This window comes from Hydractinia symbiolongicarpus, chromosome 9, assembly GCF_029227915.1.
Source record: "Hydractinia symbiolongicarpus strain clone_291-10 chromosome 9, HSymV2.1, whole genome shotgun sequence".
Classification (NCBI taxonomy): domain Eukaryota; kingdom Metazoa; phylum Cnidaria; class Hydrozoa; order Anthoathecata; family Hydractiniidae; genus Hydractinia; species Hydractinia symbiolongicarpus.
The window spans coordinates 22,336,690-22,354,396 of record NC_079883.1 but is presented as its reverse complement, the minus strand read 5'-3'; the positions used below and the strand labels follow the sequence as shown (position 1 = coordinate 22,354,396).

Genomic DNA, 17,707 nt, shown 5'->3' with positions numbered 1-17,707 from the left:
CATCTCCCGAATTGATTTATTTCTTCTTTCGGTAAAAAACGAAAATTCAAACCACCATATGCTATCGTTGCAAATACTATCTAAGTTATTCTACATTTATACAATATTATTAAATAATGTCACACTAACACTTTTTAAATTTATAAAAAATCGTGCACAACAATGCTTATATTTGAAAAAATTACCTAAAAACTAGCTAAAAAGTCCTGAAGACAAACTGTGGATATTATTTAAATAAAGAAGAAGTTTCAGAAAATACAGCATAATATGAAATGGAGGAAACATTGGCAGCATATTATGCTGTATTTCAGAAAATACAGCATAATATGAAATGGAGGAAACATTGGCAGCGTGTCCCATTCAACACAGAACATATTATTAAGACGAGACTTGACAGAAGATACTAGATCACAGCTATATCTTAGTAAGATTGATAACTTAACTGCTACTTCAGGACTGTGCGTATGAATCAAAAATCTAAAGTTACAACATCTGACAGAGATTACTTCTGAGGTGTCGCAGTTGGATCCATAATAAACTCCATCAAGTAACCTTTTACGTCATTTACTTCCACTGAAATTCTAAACAAAAACAAAAGAACAATTAAGAATGAAATTAACGAAACGAAGCAAACAAACAACAACGAACAACAACAAACAAAGCAAACAAAGACATTAACATGTGAAAGTTGGTTACTTTTCGTTAGGTAAAATGATCAGCGAATCTTCACCCAACAACTTCAATTCTTTACCCTTAACAGTCACCGTGGCGGATCCATCCTATAGAGAGATGGTAATATTAAATACAACACAAGCTTAATATATTTTATCATTCTAAAGGCAAAAAAACCCATCGTTGTGTAGGTTTATTTAGATATGAAGTAAAGGAGTACGAACAACCAAACATAATCAAAACCAATTCGCAGTTAAACTCTCACACAACATATTCTATGCAAGTAAAGGCAGACAGAAGAAGGATATGTTGTCCTATTCTACAGCTGGTTAAACAGAATACTTCAAGTCGAATGTGCTTAAGCATTTTGATTGGTTAGTGGAATTTATGTTTATTAAAACTAGTATTGATTTTTTCAGGCTTTTTGCGTCAGTAAATAAAAATCTTTGATTCATCCAATAGGAGCAGAATGATACGACTGATGGCAAACCAGCATTTTATCACATTTTTACACTTTTTTTGAAAAAGTGCAAATAGTTTAGCCTTTGTGATTCTGGATTAAAAATGAACAAGAAGCCCTGGGGGCTCTAAGAATTTCCGCTTGCTACTAAAATATTTGATGACAACCTGCTAATTTGTTATGTTATCGTGCCAAACATTCGAAGAGGTTTGGTGCATGAAGCTCTGAAGATAAAGCACACAAGTGACATTATATCTTACAACAAACGCAAACAAAACGAAACGTGTCATAATAAACTCACATTATAAAAGAAATTGCTAACAAAAAATACAGCCTATCATTCATGGTTAAAAGTCTTAATAAAATACATTAGCACAAAATTGCAAGATCATCCCTACATGTAATTATATATCTAAAGCTTTTCGATTTCTAATTGTTGGTAAGGTCAGCAAAGGTATTTTCCTCAATTTTGTGGGCTTTGTATGCACTGACGTGAATTATTCCACAGAGTAGGCGTAATAACAAATGTGACTAACAAACTTGAACGAATATTGGACGAAAAACTGCTGTTCTGTTTTGGCTAGGAATCTCAAATGAAAAGAATACTCGCTTAACATAAGGTAGCATCGGGAAGGATAGTATCTCCTGATTTAACAAACTTCATAGAAGAAGCAATCTTTCGCTTTATTTTCTTGAGTAATTAAAATTTACGTGGAAAAAAAAAGAAATTAATTTTACCTTCATCCAAAGCCAAGTCTCGTATTTATTCGCAAGATCGTATTTGCCCTTACCATACACAAAAACCTAAAAACACACGCAAAAATTCACTTAAAAAAAATAGCTCATGGCTGGGTGCTTAGTTTGTTTAGTTCTAGCTTCTTCACAAGAGCTTAAAACGCGAACGTTTGGTTTAAACCATTCACAGTGCAGTCTGATTTTGTACTGTTGTGCGATAACTAATCTAGGAAAGCACAATTTAAAAATGAAGATAATGGTGTTGACCACACCCTTAAACCGGACAAGATATTTTACAACCAAGGACAATAGGGACTCAACAGCATATTATATTTTATATTTTGGTTTGTCCTCACTTCAAGGTGGTGTTAGTACGCGTAACGAGAAAAGAGTTTACCGTCTAGTCCACTTCTGAAGTTGTAAAGGATTATCTTTCATTAAAATAATCAGAAAAAAAAAACATGTACAAAACACAATACTATTTTTACCTTAAACTCGCCGTTTCCAAATAACATTTTACTGCAATTCTCTGCAAGATTTTCATTCACCCACTGTATAAAAATTAGTATACAAATAACTCAAAGTCTCATAACTTTGTGTTAGCTATGTGGGAAACGTATAATTCACTAAATCACTGACATCTAAGCCTGTTACATAAGACGTCATAACAGTACACTTCCGTTATGTGAAGTTTTCAAAGTTGGGAGAGGTGAATGAAAATTGTTCATATTTCCGAGATATCTCAGCAGCTAGTCATAGAAACTTATGATTTTAACCAAAGCACATTTAAAAGCAAAAGTTTACAGTTGGTTTACAGTTGAATCTCGATTGCGTCATTCTAAAATTTTCTAGAACTCTGGAGAATTTATTTTTGTGAATCAATCGTATTCAAATAGTTTTGCCGGCATATATTTACCGAAAATATGCATTATTCTGTAAATAAGGAAAAGGAGAAAAATTAAGAAATAATTTTTTAAGGTGAATTTACCTGCCTTGGCACAAAGCCTGCTTTTTAAAGGTGATTTGCAACTGGGGAATACTGAACACTTGACTAGGTTGTTTTTTTAGCAGAATTAATTTCACAAATTGGCTATTAAAAATTTTTTAGCGCGAATTTAATTTTACAAATAAGTTATAAATTTGTTACAATTTTTTAGTGAAAAATGAAACATACAGAGTTGAGTGAAAATGGAGGATTCACAACCGTATCAACATCCACTTTAAATTTCTCTTCATCTTCCTCTGTTGTGCCTAAGAAATACCTTAATTTCTTTATATCAGGGAAGAGACTATTGATTAGTCATCGGGACACATCTAGCCTTGGTCACTACAGTTATATTAATGATATGCTTACAGGGTGTCCTCTGACTCTTTGTTTTCTACTTGGTTTTTTGACAATTTTTATTAAGATAAAATTTCAAAAGTCAATATGGCAGATAAAGCTGCGTCTATTTCAAAACGCAAGTTACTGTTAGAAATGAAAATGGTTGGTTAAAGCTTTTTGACTCAAACTGGAAAGCACAATTCAATAAAATAATGGGTAATAGAAACTATTTGATTTTCATAAAAGCTGATTTATGTTAAACAATCACCTGGGATTGGTTTTCCTGTTTTGTACTGCTCTGAAGCAAAATATCTAAAAGAAAGTTAAATATCTTAAAATGATGTCTTGGTTTTCAGGTTAATAAGTGTACTTTTGAAGTCGTTACTAAAAGGTTACAAATCTATGCATTTTTAATTTTGGAATACTGTGAAATTATATCTATACTGAAAGGAGGTTTGTTACAACCTAAATTTTAATTATCTGCTTAATATATCTAAGTTTTTCTGGATGAATTTTTCAGCAAACTGTAACCTTTACTTTGCTTACATGGTTAAGTATTGAAAAAAAAAACACATTACATCTATGTACACAATATTTTGTCTTACAGCTATTTCAAAACGAAATTACAGGTAGTAAAGTCTTGCACTAAAAATGTGACAGACTCGGAGATAATGTATATGGTGATACTTACTCTGCAATCACTGGAGGGAAATCTTTCACTAAACTGTGAAGGTGAAAAAATTTTTGCCATAAAATTGTCTTTCCATCATCACAGTAGTATCTGAAAATAAAATCAGAACATTTATCCGGGTCTTGCTTACTCTTTTTCAGTGCTTGTTTTGTACTAATTTTTTAGTGATGATAAAACACAACAAAGTATTACCTTATCCCATCCCACAAATCAGCCCTCTCTCTTTCAATAACCTAAAAAAATATAAAAACACACATGCAGTAAAAAACACTTATAACACTGGTAGCAAATCTTTTTACAGGCAAATTTCTTACCAGACCTAAAGTATTTGCACTTCTTTGAGGTGAATGTGGAATTCGGGATGGCAGCACAAATATCTGTAACGAGATAACAAGAAGTTACAAACTATGATTTACTAATTTTAGGAGAATCTAGGAGTAGTGTACATGCTGTGTTAATAATTTATCAAAAATTCAATGTTTTGAGTGGAGTATGCTTCACAGGAAAATGATGCTTCTATTACCATACTGGCTACTATTCTGTGATATAATTAACAGATACTGACCGGTTTTGATGTATGCGCAATTTTAAAATTTTGTAAGTACACAAAACAAATTCGAATCATTGTTTATGTAAATTAAAACGAAAAGATGGTTTTAAGTGAGCCACTTTTATATTTTTTGTGTGCTATAAATTTATTTGTTTACGTTTTATGTTACCATTTTATTAATGGCTTCCAAAACGGCTTCACACAAAGACCAGTTAAAATAAGCTGTAAACCAATTAAATCATCGGTTTTTTGTAATAGTCAGGTAATAATTCTGTAATATTATTGTATATGAAAAAAAAATTAATTAAGTCACCTTTTGCATCTAAGAAATTTTTATTTCTATGTTATGTTATACCATAAGGCAAGAAATTGTGTGCAGATACAAAGTTTGTAAATAGGACCTTAACAAATACTGACCGGTTTTGGTGTTGCACTGTAAAATACAATGCCCTCGGCCAAGGGCACAGACCTCGCAAACTTGGTCTGTACTTTTGAACTCGGGCTTTGTATTCATTCCATTGACATTAAAAGTCAATGACAATGACATCAATCTTGCTTTTTTTACTTTAAGTTAATTCGTGCAAAAAATTGGCTAATCGCGAAATTCGCTAGTTTCTACCAAAAAGTTTTGCGATTTTTTTTCCTTGCAAAACTTTGTTTCAATAAAGCAGCCATTTATTTGGGGGTTTGTGTTTATTAGGAGTGTTATTTATTACAATGCTTTGTCTGATTGTAAGAAAAGAAAATTTTATGAAAGGGAAAAATTATACGTGTTGACTTGAACAAATACAGCAATTTTTTTTTATGCAAAAACTACATTATATACACAGTATAATAAATGGGTTAATTACTACACATTTTCTACTAAAAATCTTTTTCTGAGAGAATACACACCTCTCCCTCTTTAATATGAACATCTTTTGGTTCTCCTCTCTCCATAATCTTCAAACACATATCCCCTTTCACCATGTAGAATAACTAAAATAAACAAAATGGTGAATCTTATAGCGGAATATTTTTTAAATAAAACCCATAAAGATTTGATAACTTTAAAACCACTGTATATAAATACAAAAATGTTATAAACTAGTCGATAAGGCCCGTGGAAAAATCTACTGAGGCAGGATAAAATGAAAAAGAAGCATCATTTGAATTTTGATGACATCAGCAACCCATCCACAAAAAAAATGTAAACAAACAACTACGTAAACAACTATTATCTCAATTGTAGCAACGGTATAAAAGTCATACATTATACCTCCTCTCCTTGATCCAAATGATAATCCTTTCTTACATTTGGTCCACCTACGAACATAATCTTTAAAAAGCCTCCAGCCCTAAAATGTAATACATTTTTTGTACCCATCTATTTTTAAATACATTTTTTTTTTTTTTTTATTTGAATAGACAATTGACTGTGAGATATGATCTATTTGGTAGAATAGTTCATTGAAATGGAAATTAAGTTGACATTTTATGCCAGAACATATGAATTATCAAAGCAGCTGGGTTTCTGCCTTATGAATGGTTTATGCATGAAAAGGAAAATGGCAGATTAAAACATTAACAAGGCCAAGAATGATTTTTTTGGCTTTATGATTGACACAACAACAACAACGATGTTGAGTTTCACTTTGAGATTTAGCCTGAATATTCTGTTCTGGTAGAAAATGTCAACATATTGTTTATTTCAATGATGAGATGACTAGTTTAAGATTATAATAACAATTATACTGTCATTCATCTCATCAACCTCATCTACAGTACAAGGGATTCAGTTGCATTAACACTACATTAAAAACCAAAGACAAAAAGTAAGATAAAGAAAAATATGCAACCTACATAATACTGTTGCATACTGGTGGCTTAAACTTCTCTTCTTTTTTTTTTAGCCATTTTTCCACATTAACTACATTTCCAATGTTAGCTTCCTCAACCATTCCAACGATTTTTTTACTTTCTAGCATATAAGTGTATAATGACAACATTTCCATCAATTGAAAAGTTAAATATAGTATAACCAGAACAATGTGAGATTCAACTGTATTCCATAGTGTCTGCCAATTTCTTGTAACAATTTCAATGTTTTTAAGATTGTGGGGGTGTTTTTTAAAGGTTTTTTATTATATTTTTATGTTTCGAAGCACAAAGATACCTTGCCACACAATAGGTTGATGCAGAAAAACTCAAAAATGGCAGTGTTAAACGATTACACCTATGGGAAGTTAATTACTTAAAGAAGTGCAAACTCAATATCTTACCACAAAGTAATGTTTCATAAATAAAGACAAAAATGTTTTCGAAAATAATCATATTCATGCTTTTTCTGGAGAATTTTAAATATTCAAGGTTTTCAAGGTATTCAGCTATTTTAATTTGAAGGTTTTAAAGTCTTGAAAATGAATTTTATGATATCTAAATGAGCATTTAAATATATATATATTATTAAAAAATGGGGCAAGAAAAGCACAAGCAGCATGATTAAACTATATAGATTTTCTTGCGTTATAATAAATTAACAGGTACTTTGTTTTTTCCACGTCATGCTCAAGCAAAAACACTATGCTAATACGAGTCCCTGCTTAGATCTTTAAAGGGTCTGACCTGCTGATAGGACTACTTTTTGTAAACTTGACTATTTTCGTATTACACTATTAATATAGAACGCAAATATTAAGTTTGGGCTTAGTAGTCACTGGGTTCTTTCCATAACTAAAAGCTGTTTACCAAAAAGGTATGGAGTGAAACAGAGCCTGACCATGCTAAGAGAACCAAATTTTTAGTCAGCTTTATACCGAATCACACTTCGCCATATTAAGACACGTTTAGTGGAAAACTTAAAGGTATTTGAAGAAAGGTTTGATCCAGTCTTAAATTTCAATTTCAAGTAGGCTTTAGTAACTTTCAAATTCTTTTTTACACTGATATGTTTTACTACTTTTTAATGTAATTTTTCCTATTTTGAGGGTCAAATCTTTTGTAGAAAATAAAACAAAAAATTCTGTTATGACGTCCTTAATTAAATAAAATGATTAAAAAAAAAATTCCTCTCAATGTAAATCTTATCATCAATTCACGAATTGCTAATACCAACACACATGTAAATGAATAATAACATAGCAATAAAAGCTGCAATTTATTTTTTAAAGTATCACTGATTATTTTCAACATTAGAATCCTTATCAAAACTGTATGACCGTTCTTTTTCTAGTTCCAAAATAGCTTTTTGTCTTTCTTCTAAAACTCGCATTACCACCCACATTGTTTGATTTACTTTATGTAAACGAGTTGGACCTGGCACTGGAACACCTAGTCTCTTGCATTCCTGATCCAATGTCAATAACATGTTTTTCTCTTTAAGTAGAACATACCAAAATTTATGTAAGTCACTGTTGCTTTTTATTCGTAATTCAGAAGCCTTCCACTTTCTACCACTGATGGGTTGTTCTTCAACATATTTACCTTCATCATATACACCTGGTGGAAAAAACTCCTCCAGTCCTTCTACTGTCGACGTTGTAAAAATTGTTCTTGAATTAGGTAACTGCAATTTTAATCTCCATAAATGTCTACTGTACATCATTCCTTTTATTAAACTTGCCATTCTAATTTTCCATTTAATATGCACACATTAAATACAATGCCTAAAAACAATAACAGGGTTTAAATATGACATCACAATTTATGCAGCATAATTAAATCTGAAATTCTTTAAATATGAATATCTTGAGAACGAAAAAAGCTTTTTAAAAGATTTATAAAGACTTGTTAATCAACTTTTTAAGCTCTATAATATAAAACCAACATCATTTTATACCTCGGATTCCCTTTTAAACTGTATAATTTCCTCACAGAATAAGCGTATTTCTATATACTTTATTCGGAGAAACTTTCGCGAGAGAAACTTTTGCAAATTTCGTGTTTTTAGCCTTTTTTGCGAAAAGTTGTCTCGCAAAACTTTCAAAAATGGCCATTTGCGAAAGTATATTCAGTACAAACTTTCTAAATTGTTGATTTACGAAAGTTTACCCACTAAAATTTTTTAAAAAAAAGCTTGTTTTAAATTTTATTTATCAACTTGCCCTCACTTAGCTCGCCCCCACTTGGCTCGCCCTCCTGATAAAAGAAGAGACAACTGGCGCTCGAAACAAGATTGGAATAAACTTAGAAAAAATAAAAGCAATGATGTTTCAAATGTATGTATGCCTTAACCGGGTTACTGGCGAAGAAGACGATGATGACGATGCGTGGGAGGTGGAAGAAGACGAGCCTAGAAATGTGTTTGATATGTTTTGTGATTTTGACAATGAACCCAATTTGTTTCTAACAGTATGTAAAGTTTTTACATACTGTTAGAAAGAAAATTTTTTAATTTGTAGATTTGCGAAAATTTATCCAAAAAATTTTTGTTTTTGGACTCGCGAAATTTAACAAAGTTATAAAGACGGTATAATAGCGTCATTATGCAAAATTTTGGACTCACGAAATTAAAACATATTGGTTATGTGCAAATTTCAGGATGCTAGTTATTTACATTGCAATTTTTACAGTTATTTACATTGCAAGAATGTATCAAATTAAACTTCACAAAATCAAAGTTTACAAAGTTATAAAGATGGTATAATAGCATCATTATGCAAAAAATTAAATATCAGATGATTCTGCACCTAAATAAGCAACACATAACCTAATTGGTTACTTTCTTGCATATAACTAGATTGCCAACAAAGCCTTCACAGATTAAAAAAGCCTTTTTAAAATCATGATCACAAAGACTATCTATTGCCAGTTAAGTAAAACTGTGAAAAATAGGATCCTGTAGTTATAAACTGTGATTGACAGGAAAAAACAGAAACAGGGTTTTTGGACAACGCTTCAGGTCGATTTATTTGAAGTTAATTTTAAAAAATTAAAAGGAATGGAACATTGAAATAGACCAAATTTTAAAAAAATATGGATTGTGCTATCATGTACTGCTTACAGGTGCCATTGTGACAAATACCCCAATTGCGGAATACTGTGTTTAGCGTTTTTCCCTAACTGATTGTTATTTTATGTGATTTTTTGTTGAGAGTGTTTAGGGAACATCTTAAGTTTTTAGTGGCCTAATTAGAGGTTACGAAACACTTAGTTAGTCTACAACATGTTGCCAAACTAGATGTATGACTTAACACGCGATTTCGGAATTAGGATAACATTTTAAATTTTCTATTGAGGTGGGGCAAGTTGAACTTTGAACCCTCCATTCTCAGTAGTGAAACATACAAAAGTGCTAAAAAGAAGAGGCTAATTGTAGGCTATTTCTGAAACTGTGTATTAGGCCACTCTGTAGTTAGCCTAATACACCAATAATTCGAATTTGAACGGAACAACTAAACTGATTCTGCCAAAGTTATGGGAGGTAAACAAACTTTAATGCAACCATTTTAGTTCATTTTAGTAGGCTGAAAGGCAGTACCTATACATTCTTTTGATTATTGAAGACATCTTTAAAATATGTATCTTATATATCTATCTTTTTTAAAAATATATAATATCAAAACATTGTGCTGTCAGTTGTTGCTCTAATGGCAATTACAGGCCGATAAAGTGGCAGAATTCTATATGTGAGATACCAAAGTACACATTTAAAATTGTCATGTGAAAAACTAATCAAGTAAGTTGCTTTACCTCTACCCTATGGTTTGTCTATATCTGCCTAATTACTTATTTTGCACTGAGATCCAGATAGTTTATAATTTAATTATTTTTATAACAACAAGCTAAATAGGTGGCCATCTTTTTCATTGTTTTACCTGGCTTTATTCTTATTTTCAGCTTTATCTGTTCCCTAGGAAAAAGAAAAATCCAAGTGACAGAGAAATATGGAAAAACTTAATTAACCGCACAAACATAAACACAAAAAACTGTGGAGTACTGATGTGAACCCAAGAGTATGTTCAGAACACTTCAAAGCAGACTTTTCGTACCCTAATCTGCAACCTTGGATGACCTAGGACTGATGAAATGGGCAGGCTGTATAAGCCTAGTAAATGTGAAGCTGCACAAGACTTAGATAACATTGTTTTGCACACTTCATTAATTAAAGGAATTGCTAGTTTGCCATCTGAAGTGTCAGCCTTTACCACCTGAGCTTGATTTTATAGTAGAAGAAAAGACAATGGAAGGCGCTTTGTATCAGTTATCTCTTGAAGACAAAAACAATAAGCAGCTTTTAAAAGCAATAGAAAATAAGACTAATCATAAAAAACAAGAAAAAGGCAACACATTCAAAAATCTGCAAAAATAAACAAAGCAGATGCGTTTGTTCAAAAAAAAAATGACTAAGACGATCTATTTTATACAGGTTGTTCAACGATAAGCTCTTTCCATGCGTTGCATGATTTAACTATATCATTCTTTAAAAGAAAATGGAGAGGGAAATTACGTACATCAAGACATTGGTTATAAGTCAACAAAGAAGGTAGGAAGAAAAACTAAAATGTCAAGCAAAGATGAGCTTTTGATGACACTATAAAACTTGGAAAATAAAACTTAGCTTAATGGAGACAGATCTGGCACATCGCTTTAAAGTATCAACAGCAGTGGTTTCCAAAACCTTTATTACACAAGTCAAAATTTTAGCCAAAGTTACACCATATAAATTTTTAATGGAAATTAAAGGTTTTAATATTGAGCAAGAATGCCTTGCCCATAATATATTATATAATCCACCAGGAAAAAGAAGAGCTTACCAAATGCTTCCCTCTAGAGTCAAATCAAAAAGAATTGCAAATTTTTATACAACAAGTGTCTTCAAAATGCTGATGCATAAAAACCTGATAAGACTGCTTGGAAGTATCGATAATGTTGTTAAAATATGTGCTGGTCTGACAAATCTTAAAAATTTCATTTTTAATGACTAACATTTGTAAATAAACATAATGTATATAAACATATATATACTATGGTCAATAATATGGTTTCTTATGAGCATAACAATTGCATGAAATTATCTTCCTCCTCTTTAAATTTGTTTAAGTTTCATAAAAAGCAAAAGTTTTAAAGAATTCATGACAATAAAACATGCTTATAAGAAAATTATTTTCGGGTTGTACATATGTAACCATTTAGAATTTCTTTTTGAATCTATTTTCATCAGTTAATTCTGCACATTTAAAATGAAACCACATTTGACAAATATTACAAGCAATACTATTATCATCAAATGATTGAGATTGTTCGACACACTCTGTTTTGCATGATGTACATAAGTAGATTTTTATTCTTTTATTCTTTTTGTGTTTTTTAGAATACCTCTGTTTCTGTCCTGTCATTAAAAACCCATCTGTGTTAAGATTCATCAAATGGGTATAAATTTTTTGATTTTGTGTGTTAATATGATTTTCTGTATTATTTGAAGATTGTGTTTTGTTTGTTATTAAAGCAGGAGCTAATTTTTTGATCCAGAAGAAGACCAAATTATTCAAAATCTTTCCCCACATTTCAGGGTCAAAAAATGATATCCATGTATTGTGTAATATTCAATTTTTCAGCTGTTTGTTCATTGCATTCGATTTGATAGTAAAGATATGGAAGATTTTTTGCAGATGATATAGTGTGACAAATACAATAGGGGCATTCAATTTCAGCAAAGTCTCCACAGCATTTACAAGATCCTTCAAGATCTGAACATGCAGTCAAAAAAAGGAACTGCCCATCAATACTTAATCTTGGATCAGTAAAAACAACATTTTTGTGAAACTTTGTTATATTCTGTTTTAGTTCTGTTTTTGCATTAACTGCCATGACAATCGCATGTTTTGTCAAATTTTTAATTAAGTTATCTGCATTTTCTTGAGGATTTTTTTTCAGTCTGTTAATTCTTGTTAAAACTTGGTGAAATTTGGATGCAGTTATCCTTTCTTTTCTCAAATAAGACCATGTAGCACTGGTAGCCTGTTTTTTGGTTTTATTGTAAATAACATTTCTTTGTGTTTAGTCAAGTTGAAGTGTGTTTGTAAATAATTCAACATTTTAGGCATGGTGTGTTGTTTTTTGTATAAAAAGTCTTCAGCTGTATCTATAGTGCTTTTTAGGACAAATTAAGTTTGATGAATTTGATGATGTTGATGTTTTCTTCTTGCATTTCATAATTTCGATAAATCACAATTGAGAGACACAATCCTTAAATGCATGGTAAATTTTTTCCTTCATTTTTTTACATGTTTCAGGGGCTTTGTAAAAAAGTGAAAATGCTTACAATGCTTCCTGATTTTCTTTAGCCTTGTCTTTTTTTACCCTTCTTGTAATGAGATTTCTTAAAAATGCACTTTCTATAGGCTTGCAAACCATCTTGTTCTCCAATCCACTTTTCCTGTGGAATTGCGAAAGGGTCAGTCAAAACAATTTTGCTATTTATAAGTTTCTTGCCATATATATTCATACATGCTCTAAATAGAATGTGCTACATTTAAAAATCTGTACCTTTCTTGCAAATTTTTGAAAATAAAAGATGTATTTTCAAATAATATATTACCTTGAAATGAGTATAACTAGTATCAAAGTCACCCTCAGGAGACTTGTTACGTAGTGATAAAAACACTCTTAGATTATCCATAAACATCATTTTAAAATCTTGAAAAGTCATTTGTTTCATCAGCATAATTACACATGTGTAGGCCATGTTCTTTCTTCCGCGCATACAGCAACAACAACAACTTTGCGAGGAATGCCTGTCTTTCTGTTTGTTGTTCCTCAAACTTGCAATGATTTGATAGATCGAAAATATCAAGTATATATAAACGTTTATAATATATGCTATCGAAAGTTTAAGAAATTTTTTAAAAGTTAGAAAACATTGTTGCTAATCATACTTCCATAAATAATATTAGAGCTAGGCCATATTTACAGTTTGTTTACCTCCTCTAGCTATAGGTGGGAACAGAAGATGCGCACAGATCTTTTTACGGCATTATCGTAAAGATGTATTAACTAGCTACTAGCTATTAACGTGCTACCTCAACTGTGTGTACTACTCCAGTCAATAATTCTTGTGACGGAATTTGTTCTGGTTAAACCAATCACAAACCAGTATTCAGATTAAGCAGTCATTATGAAATCTGCATGTTGTAGAAGATGCTGTTTTTGTGGATCAAACCTTTATAAATTCAAGACTGAATTTTTCAAGGAGATTTTTTTATCTATGCAGCTTTAATATGTTTTAGATGCTGCTAAATCTTGAAGGTTTGACTGTGAAAAGGCCATGTTGCACACAAGAGGTAGAGCACCACCACAGAAAGAGCATGAGGATCCTCATAGGAGGGGTCAGTCAGGGAAAACAAAAAATTAGGTTATGTAACCTAATTAGGCTATCATCTCCTAATTAAGCCATGCTGATAGCCTAATTAGGATATGAAATCATATTATTAACTTTTACAAAAAGCACATTCACGTCCATATTACTTGTTGTTTTAATTCTTACCAATGCTACGCCTAACTTGTCAAAATTTCAACAAAAACTAACATTTACTTAAATTCCTGTGAAAATGACCTACAGTACTAGAATCAGGACATGCACGATTCACGATGCTGTTGCCATAGTAAATTTTTTTAGCATCGTTAAGGTCACGATGCATCGTGACTTTCACGATCCATATCGCGATCGTTATAATACATCTTTAAACATTATAAATATCACGTAATTAATGTCATGAGAGAATAGCGCAATTAAATATGAACTAGTCGATAAGGCCCGTGGAAAAATCCACTTATGCAGAAGGACAATGGAAAAATAGGTTGTTTTACATTTTTTGCTGACGTCAGCAGTGCAATTACAAAAATTTTTGGAGAAATTTAGTTTATTCGTTGCCTGTACTGTGCAGAGGTTTAAACGCTGACCAAGAAAATGTATATGATCATGTCTTTTTGATAAGCGTTTAATGAGATATAAGGGTTTTAAAATTTTGCTGACGTCAGCAATAGCCAGTGAAATCCCCCAAAAAATTTTTTTTAGAAATTTGTATACCTGCTGCCTTCATTGTATAGGTCTTGAAACGCTGATCAAGAAAATGTATAGGATCGCGTATTTTTGACAAACGGTTGCAGAGATATTAGGGTTTGAAGGCTTTTTGGTGACGTCATCAACCCGTCCATTCCGAAACGGATTCGGGGACCCAGTTTTGGGAAACTTACCCAAATTGGTCCCAGGTGGTCCCTAGTTACCTACGCATGAGATGAAGTCAGTTATTTCCACCCGTTTCCAAGTTATTTAGCCTTAAATTTGAAAGTGTAATGCAATGGCTTCACTAATCTTAATATACTTTCCTTTGACGTCAATATTGCTTTAACGTCAAAGTTTGGTAATTTACAGAACAAATTTATAAACGATGTTTTATAGACTTTATCAAAGAAATTTTTTCCACTTTGCAAAAGTCACAGACAGACAGACAGACAGACAGAACTGGCGTACTATTATATAGATAAGTGTTTTGTGTTTTTTTTTTAAATCAAAAATATTTAAAAATAATTAAAACAACGTAAAATACGCATTTTGTAACACCCTTCTCCGTTATAAAGTAAATAAATAATTTTAATGTCGCGAAAGACTTTAAATATTGTCAATAAACTATTTATAAAAACTTTTTTGCACTTAAATATTAATTTTCTACAAGACTGTGCAGAAAACATTAAAAGAACACTTAACTTTTTTATAAAAATAAATTTTGTTTTATTATTTTAAATTGGAAAATAATAACTTGCTATATAAATTTTAAAACAGAGTAAGTATAACCTGCTGTATGTCTTTCAGCTTTCAAAACAACACAAAAAACTTGCTGCATAACTTTTGAAAACAAGTTTTTTAACATGCAAGTATTTTTATCTTTTCACCTTGAGTACTAGTTACATTTTTTTAGTGAGACAAATTATTATTTTTTCTTCGCAACTAAAAAATATAAACTGCGTGCGTTATGCAAAAATACATAGAAAATGGTTGTCGTAACACCCTCCTCCATTGTTATTTTTTATTATTATTTTTTCGTTGCTGTTCCGACCATACATTCTTATTTTTCCATGAACTTTCATTAAATCGAACATAAATAATTTAAAATTCGCTAATACAAGCAAAACATACATAGAAAAATATGCTTGTCATAACACCCTCCGCCATTGTTGTTGTTTTTATTTTTTTGTTGTTCCAACCATTTATAAATTCAAGATAAAATTATTTTTATTTCGCCAACATTTTTTGTATCGCGATGGTCACAATATGATCGCGGATCGTCCGTGTCGCGCATGATACACGCTCACAATGTTAGGTGTCCTGATTCCAGTACTGATATCAAAGGATGTCACACGAAAGTCATTGTTAAAAAAAAGTGATAGCCTAATTTGCATATTATGAAACATGTGGTTTTCAAAATAGTGGTTGTGGAAAGAATCTCCTATATCTATGTAGTTAAGCCATCATATGCTAATTAGACTATGCGCAAAATATTTTGACGATTTTGGTCAATATCTTTTAGTTCCATAATTCAAATTCGACGATTTTTTCAAATATCAAAGTTTTGAAATTTGGCCGCACAAAAAGAGTGAAATAAAGATGCCGATAGTGTGTTAATGGTGATTTTTTTGATTTTAAAAAATTTTCATAGCCTAATTAGTTTTTAACTAATCAAACACAATCAGTTATTGTAGAAAGTGAAAAATCAGATCCTTCTGCAGTCATATCTGGAGTCCTCCAAGATAGTGTTCTTGGGCCCCTCATATTCCTGATTTTGTTAGGTGACATAAATTCAGAAATTCTCAACTTAACACTTTGTAGCTTCGCTGATGATACGCGGTTATCTAAAGGGATCAAATCTGAAATTGATTCAACCAACCTTCAAAACAACCTGAGCTTGATTTAAAACTGGGCCAAACAAAACAACATGTTCTTTGATAGTAAAAAATTCAAAGTGATCCAGTACACCATCGATAACTCTCTACCGAAATAAATCTACTTCTCATCAGACAACAAACAAATAGCTGCAAAAGAAAATGATAAGGATCTAGGAGTAACTATGTCCAACAATGCATCCTTCAAAGTTCACATAGACAAAGTTATTTTGTCAAGCAGACACGAATCTTCATGGATCCTCTGTGTGTTCCAAACCCGCTCACCCGCAATCATGATCCGTCTCTGGAAGTCAATGTTTCTACCAATTCTCTCAACTTTGAAGCCTGTATAAACAATCTGAAATCTCTGCTCTATAATCCATCCAATGGAGCTTTATTAGAAAGATCTCCGGTAGCTACCCTACAGACTATTGGGAAACTTTAAAGTGGTTGAATCTCAATTCTTTACAGTGAAGACGTGAGAGATACCAGATCATCTATGTATGGAAAATAATCGCCAAACTTGTTCCAGATTTTGGAAGCGACCACAAAGTTATAGAACGCTTGTATCCCCTTGTCATGGCAGACTATGCAAGCTCCCTCCCGTCCTCACAAAAATTCCAAAATCACTTCAAACAAAAATGTATTTTTTTATTTTTTTATCAGAATATTTATGCAGGATATGTACATTTCAGTTTTAAAAAACTGCTATAAATATGTGTTCTGTTTGGTAGCCTAAGTCATTTCAGCCCCCTACTTTTTAATGCACTACAAGACACCGGTGTGACCATCATTCTGGGGGAGCTGCTAACTCTTTCAAAAGACTTCTTGACAGAATCCTTGCAAGTATTCCTGATGAGCCCTATCTTCCCGGCCAATCAAAAAAGGAACCGCTGATTCAAACAATCTGATAGATATGTTAAAACAACTTTCTGCTGCTTCTTGTGTCTTAACTTCCAGGGCCCTTGAAGCAAAAAAGTAGTCGCCAACGTCCACAACAAAGACGAAGTCTAGAAGACTGAAAAATTATCAAAGGTATCAAAGGTAATGTATAATTAGGATAGCATAGCCAAGTTAGGGATTCCTATCCTAATTTGGCGAATAAGCCTAGCTAATTAGATTATGAAATCCTAACTTGCTTTTTTCCCTGATTGTGGATGGGGGGTGGCTAGCCAGCTAATAAAATAGAAATACCAAAATAACCTAGCTAAACAGCACTTGGTTGGTTTGTTTACAGTGGTAGGTAGTGGTATTGAAAATTGAAGGTCGGTTATGCAGTGGCAATACTCCTTTCTCTTCTCTCCTCTCCTCCTGCCTTGTTGCCCTTTTCTGTCCCGTGGTGCCGAAATAATTATTGCGAAGCTAAAGCATGACCCTTAATCTCTATTTTAGCAAAGTGTACACAATTTTCAAGCGGGA

At 31.9% G+C, this 17,707-nt stretch overlaps 2 protein-coding genes across 2 annotated transcripts; both read right to left on the bottom strand.

Moving 5' to 3' along the window:
- Window positions 1–4: 4 nt before the first annotated feature.
- Window positions 5–6,391, bottom strand: LOC130657034 (3-hydroxyanthranilate 3,4-dioxygenase-like). The gene is made up of 12 exons (XM_057459994.1): window positions 6,275–6,391; window positions 5,691–5,769; window positions 5,327–5,410; window positions 4,197–4,259; window positions 4,075–4,115; window positions 3,883–3,972; window positions 3,460–3,503; window positions 3,042–3,118; window positions 2,356–2,418; window positions 1,871–1,936; window positions 697–779; window positions 5–581 (listed from the first exon to the last, which is right to left on the bottom strand). Exons 1-12 carry the CDS (start codon window positions 6,370–6,372, stop codon window positions 503–505), a joined length of 867 nt encoding a protein of 288 aa, XP_057315977.1. The 5' UTR covers window positions 6,373–6,391; the 3' UTR covers window positions 5–502.
- Window positions 6,392–7,482: 1,091 nt separating this feature from the next.
- On the bottom strand, window positions 7,483–17,645 carry LOC130657036 (39S ribosomal protein L47, mitochondrial-like). The gene is made up of 2 exons (XM_057459996.1): window positions 17,492–17,645; window positions 7,483–8,076 (listed from the first exon to the last, which is right to left on the bottom strand). Exon 2 carries the CDS (start codon window positions 8,034–8,036, stop codon window positions 7,584–7,586), a length of 453 nt encoding a protein of 150 aa, XP_057315979.1. The 5' UTR covers window positions 8,037–8,076; window positions 17,492–17,645; the 3' UTR covers window positions 7,483–7,583.
- Window positions 17,646–17,707: the final 62 nt, after the last annotated feature.

Excerpts from the sequence above, each read along its gene's own strand:
- LOC130657036 (XM_057459996.1), bottom strand. The coding sequence starts at position 8,036 with ATGGCAAGTTTAATAAAAGGAATGATGTACAGTAGACATTTATGGAGA.
- LOC130657034 (XM_057459994.1), bottom strand. The coding sequence starts at position 6,372 with ATGGTTGAGGAAGCTAACATTGGAAATGTAGTTAATGTGGAAAAATGG. Across the intron at positions 5,411-5,690 it reads ATTTGGATCAAGGAGAGGAG|TTATTCTACATGGTGAAAGG; the intron begins GTATAATGTATG and ends TGTTTATTTTAG. Across the intron at positions 1,937-2,355 it reads TTGGAAACGGCGAGTTTAAG|GTTTTTGTGTATGGTAAGGG; the intron begins GTAAAAATAGTA and ends GTGTGTTTTTAG.